We start from the raw sequence: 6,000 nt of genomic DNA, 5'->3' as shown, positions 1-6,000 counted from the left end.
GATGTTAATAGCCTCTTATTCCATGAAACTCCCAATTTGAAACCAAATGAGGGATAGGTTTGAACTGAGGCTACTCGGGAATATGGGGGGAAACGTTTTGGGCGCAATTGTTAAATAAAATAAAAATTCAGATGGCCTGAAGAAAGGTCTAATATTTACGAAAACTTGAAAAACAAAAATTACCTATAAAGCCTTGTTCTCCAACGATCTGCTTTGAGTTAGATTTTGTTTTAGTCGAAGAATTCGCCTCAGCCAATATCACAAAAAATGTATAACTTTATCCTGAATTCAGGCTTTGTGTTGAACATATTTAGTGATTGACACCATTAGTTAGAACATTGTAGAATTCCGTGAAAGGGCACAACTCATACATATCAATGAGGTTTTGTGCAGGACTACAATTGCAACAAAAAGAAAGAAAGAAAGAAAAATGTTTTTGCTTATAACTGTATTAGGCCTAGACTCTGACAAACCCTCTGGCTTCACAAGGCAGAGTTTCCACTGCTAAAAATGACAAATATTTTGTAATGTAGCACATTTCATGTTGAAGTCTCGAAACTAATGTGTGTGTGTGTTTGAGAAACAATTTGAAAATGTTTTAAAGTTTTTCTTCTTCTACTCCACTACATCTCAGAGGCAATTGTACTTTTACTCCACTGCAATTATTTGAAAACTTTAGTTACTAGTTGATTTTAATTATTATTACAAAACATACAACTACTTCAGCCCTATACTTCAGCTATTTAAAAATAGCCAATCTACAAGCTCACAACGCATTGCGGTTGGACACATTGTGAGCTTGTAGATCTGCTATTTTCAAAAAACTTTAATACATTTTAAAAACTTGTTAAATGGTACATTCTGCATAAAGAGTACATCTGCCAATACTTTTGTACTTTTACTCAAGTAAATGTTGTATACAGGACTTTACTTAGTAAAAATTTTTTTTTACTTTTTCCACCATTGGTCATAACACAGTCACAACTTGAGCCAGCCAGTGACAGTGTCCATTATGAAATAGTGCTTGTGAGCTGGTACTCATCAAATCTTCTCACAAGGGCGCATTATGCATCTGATACTTTCCTCTGTAAGTGCACCATCACATGCACTAGGTGGTGCCCTGTGTAAGTGAGCAGGAGTTTATAGGTTTGATCATTAGTAACAAAATCTGTTGCTCAGTAGCGCCACTTGCGCTTGCCTAGCGGGCAACACCTATCACTCTTGTGTTATTACACCCCTCATGACCACGAATGAGCCAATAGGCTCTGGAAAGGCAGAGTTGTCCCTGTGGCCGCCATTAAAGAAAGGAATCCATGAATTCAAATGGAAACCAACAGGAACCAACCGAGACTGAAATAATAATGGTTGAAATAACCATAAAAATATAGGCCGATGGCACGGATGTCGATCGCTTTTTTGAGGATGCATTTCGTTTTTAGACTGGATTTTGTGGTGGTGGAGGAGTAAGACGGGACGTTTTTTGATCAGAGACCGTTCTAGGCTATAAGGGGGAGGGGGAGAGTTGCTTCTTTGCTCCCCTTTTCTTTTTGTTTTATCAACATTTTTCGCTTCCTTTGAAATTTGCACAGTGTGTTTTTAAGATGCCGATGTAGAGATCGCAAAGTCGCAAAAATCGCCTTTTATCCTGGACGAGGAACTGCAATCGGAAGGTTGTTAGATGAACTATCCTGCAGCCAAATGTTAAAAAATAATAATTCTCGTTGATTGGACCAGCACATCTTTAATAGAAAACACAATTGCAAGATTGTTCTTTCTTTCCCCGGGAACTGAAATGGTGGAATGTTCGATCGCGCACTGAAAGGATGAGTTCTTGTTTTGTACCGAACGGGGCCAGCTTGGAGGACTGCCATTCCAATCTATTCTGTCTGGTAAGAGATTTAAAACTAAAGGAAAAGCAGCCATTTTTAACTAGCTGAGAGGGGCTAAGCTAACAGTTGATAGTAGCTTAGCTGGAGGAGGAGAGCAGGCTTATGGCCTGTCTGGCTGACATCATCTTCGGCAACAATGTTTCCAGATGAGTTCTCGCCACACTGTAACGTTGTTTAGGCACTTTGTCAGTGACTTACAACCCAGGCCACTTTATTATCTCCTCTTTTCCATTATATGTTGCAATATGTGTCGCCTGCCAAGTGCTGACCCGAAAGCCAAACACTTTCTCTCTTGTTAAGCTTCTGCAAAGACAGCAATGTGTCGTTAATTGGTCATAATTAACCACATTCCGTTACACTGTATCGGTATTGAATGCAGATGATTGTCTTCTGTAAAAACACAGAGTATCTGTCATGTTATTCACTCACAACACAGAATACTCAGCAGTGCAGCTGGATGACTGATTCCAGCACACTTGTTATGTCTTGTGTAGAAAGCTCTCGTGTTGACAAAGCTGTCAGTGGCTGCATTCGTTCTATTTATACATTTCCCCCAATCATTTGTGTAATATCTCGTTTGTTGTGGACTTTCGTTTCTAGTACACACACCAACCGGGACACGGGACCAAACCGTTATATAATCTCTGGCATGCATTCTTGGATATTTAATAGTCATTAGGTAGTTGATAATCTCAGGGCATTGAAAGGCTTATGTTTTTTTAGTCGCTTTAGAAGCAATTTCTCAGTGTCTCTAGTGTTCTCATATTACACTTGACTGTTGTCAATTGTAATTTGTTACCTAAGAAGTTGTGGTTGTGCTTCCTCCCTCTTGGAAAAGTTCACAAGTCTCGTTTCCAGCCAAACAAAACAGGCGCTCAATATCCTCAGATGAACAAGGCATGGCAATAAATACAGGAGGTTTATACAGTTGTACGTTGCTTGGATTACTGTGTGTGAACATAACATAACACAACCCGTGGAGTTTATTTTGTCCTGCTCTGTGGCCTGAGACTATTCTCCTGGCCACAAAACTTGACAGAAGACTTGAAGTTAAGTCATGTAGAGCAGTGGTTCCCAAACTTTTTAGCTCAAGACCCAAAAGAGAAACGTTTGCCCGGGACCAAAACTAGTGAAAGAACTTGTAGAACTGCTATTTTCACTACTTATTTTTTTCCTAATTTATGAAATGTCTTTGATTTGTGTATTTATTCAGGGATTCTTTTGAAAAATTGTGAACAAAATGTATTTTTGGAAAATCTTTTAAAATAATAATTAAAAACTAAATGTAAGAAACAAAAAAAGGGGATATTTACTCGCGACCCACAAGCATGTGTCTGCGACCCACAAATGGGTCTCGACCCAGTGTTTGGGAAACAGTGGTGTAGACTGTCAAGCCTGTCTGCACTGGACAGGCTAGTTGGGGACAAGTAGCTGTAGTGCTGCCTGTCTGATTGACATTTTCCTGCACACTGAGACTAAGCACAACACCACTGCTGTTATGACTCACACTGTGAACAGACTCCACTTTGTGGTTTTATGGCGAAAGAATGTGAACACATTGTGGCTTTTTTTTCCTCTTCAGGTTATCTTTCGGTACTCCAGTCTGGAATCAGCTTGCACTCAATCATTCTATTCTTTAATTTTGCTATTTGAAGCATGCTATTTTTTCTTTCCATCATCTGGACTTTATCCTCTGTTTATCCATGTTAGTATACATCACTGACAAGCGCGTTCCATGAAATCAGTAGTTTGAGTTGCCCCCAGTTGGCAGGGCACATCCCTTAACTTTGTCAACAAGTGAATACTGTACTCCAAATGATTTTGGGCCACGATAGCAGCATTTAAAACCAAACAGTGCCGTTGTAAGTAGGTCATGACATGTTAGTTGATGATTAATTGTCATAGAAATTATTGTGATTAATGATTTAATTGCATTTTTGGCTTTGAATATTGGAACATATTAATAAAAATGACAATTATGTTTGCCTTTTAGACTTTAAAACAAACAATGCACAGGTCAGATATGACAAATAACTAATCATTTTTATACTTTCACAAATGTTCAAAAACAGTGAAAATAGATCTACAAATTCACATTGTCTAATGATTGATTTACGATATTTCTTTAAATTTCATCCAGCTGTTTTTATACAGATGAAGGGAACATATTATAATGATTATGCAAAATAATTGTGATTAACTAAAATTATTGTGATAGGGTTAGTTGTAAGTGCTATTCAAAAAGAGATAGCTGACTAGAAACCTGTAGGATTTGCATCCTTCAGCACAAACATGCAAACACACTTGTTAAGTTCATGTTCACTTCTTGACAGTCCTGTTACAGTGGGACTGTGCAAGGAGCTGTTGCTGGAGGAGCATCTGCAAGATGATTTAAGTAGCTTCACCTGTTGCTTGTCTCATAACTTGGAGAAAGACAGGAAGGCAGCTGTTTGAACTTAGATTTGCTCTGAGACTGAGAACGTTAAGTGGCTTACAGGAAGGTGAGTGGCTGGCAAAAGCAGGGGTCGTAACCCCTAAATGCACACCACCTTATGAAAGCTTACTGCTTGACTTCATCAAACAGTTTTGACTTTATATTAATTTCCCCCTAATGTTGCAATTTCCACTATTCTAACTGAATAGTGGAACTTGACATGATCATCTTTGCCTCCCCTGCATTGTTGGGTGACTTTGTAAGCATTTGGTCAGCATACTCTGATACACAAACAGGGACAGAAGCGTTGCATGCAGACACAATCAATGCTGTTGGTGTATATAATATACCAAGATCATATACACGCGTACGTACGATAATGTTCTCTTTTTTGCTCTTTTTTGCACTCTCTTTCTTTTTTGAAATATTTTTTACGGTTTTATTATTATTATTTGTATTATTATTATTATTATAACCTACGCTGCTTCATTGTCTGATGGAAGACAAACAAAAATAAGTTTGACTCTTATGTACCTGTACACAAGATGTAACAATAAAGCACAATCTTGAACCTTGGACCTTGAAGCACATAGTTTGCATGTGCAACACACATGCATAGGAATCATAGGAGATGGAAGGAAATATGTTTCCTTGACACACTGTCTTCACATAGCCTAAAATTAAATGGGTTTTAATTGACCTTGAGAGTAGGGCTGGGCAATTAACCGAAAATATATCTAAACCGATATTTAGAACCAATAACCGACTTATAACCGAATAATCGACAAGCAAGATCTTGTGTTCGTTTTCATATACAACATTTGTAATAGATTGTTAACCCTGTATTGTACTTCGTTGTACAATGGTGGTGTATAAATAGTGAAAATAGCCGATCTACAAGCGACACGCTGTGAGCTTGTAGATCTGCTATTTCTACTATAAAAAAAGACAGATATAACAACAACAGTGAACTCAACAGATTTATCCATCATGGAGCAATCTACCTTTTGGATATATTGTTAATGGAGAGTGAAGCACTCATGTACCCAGTTGTTGACAGAGGTGCAGATCTAGCATAGCTTCTCATACTGTAGTTCAAGGAACTGCCAGTGCTAAAATTATTTTTAGATTACATTTAGTGTAGCCTAATTACTATTGGAGCTTGTAATTGCTGCTGATGGCACAGTAATAATCCACTAATAACCCAGGACTGGGATTCAGGCTTGACTTGGTTGGTTGGCTACATGGCATGACATTATTATATATATTTCCATTTTGTATATAATAGACATATAAAAATGTGTGAAAGATAACGTTTGATTTGCCACAATGAGGACTTTGCCAAGTTGAGAGATAATGATGGAATACTGATTACATTAGAACGTTAAACTCAGACTTGGGGAATAAGGCACCGCAAGCATTCGTAGGTTGATAGGGTAGGATGGTGAATGATAAGACAACTCATCTGGCAGTTATTTTTACATCCGCAAAGCTAAATGTGCTGTGGTACTTTTCAGGCTGTATGCTATTTTAAATAATAAAGCCAGTGTTGGATGTTGAAGCACAGGATACCAGGGTTAGGCCAATATTAATAGAATATAATTAATAGAACTATCCAGAAGCACTCATGAAGGCTTTTCATTTAACCACCGTTTTATTATTATTTTTATTTTGGCC

General features: G+C 37.8%; 1 protein-coding gene across 1 annotated transcript in view; it reads left to right on the top strand.

Moving 5' to 3' along the window:
- The first annotated feature begins 1,279 nt into the window (after positions 1 to 1,279).
- Positions 1,280 to 6,000, top strand: part of med13a (mediator complex subunit 13a) — an 84,004-nt gene continuing 79,283 nt past the window's right edge. The window contains exon 1 of the mRNA XM_084074923.1: positions 1,280 to 1,889. Coding sequence (XP_083931049.1) covers positions 1,824 to 1,889 — 66 coding nt within the window. The 5' untranslated portion in view covers positions 1,280 to 1,823. The remainder of the gene's footprint in view (positions 1,890 to 6,000) is intronic.

The sequence above is a fragment of the Gymnoscopelus microlampas genome (genome assembly GCF_963454915.1).
Source record: "Gymnoscopelus microlampas genome assembly, chromosome: 12".
Classification (NCBI taxonomy): Eukaryota; Metazoa; Chordata; class Actinopteri; order Myctophiformes; family Myctophidae; genus Gymnoscopelus; species Gymnoscopelus microlampas.
Note: the sequence above shows the minus strand (reverse complement) of the source record. Positions and strands in the feature narration are given on the sequence as shown.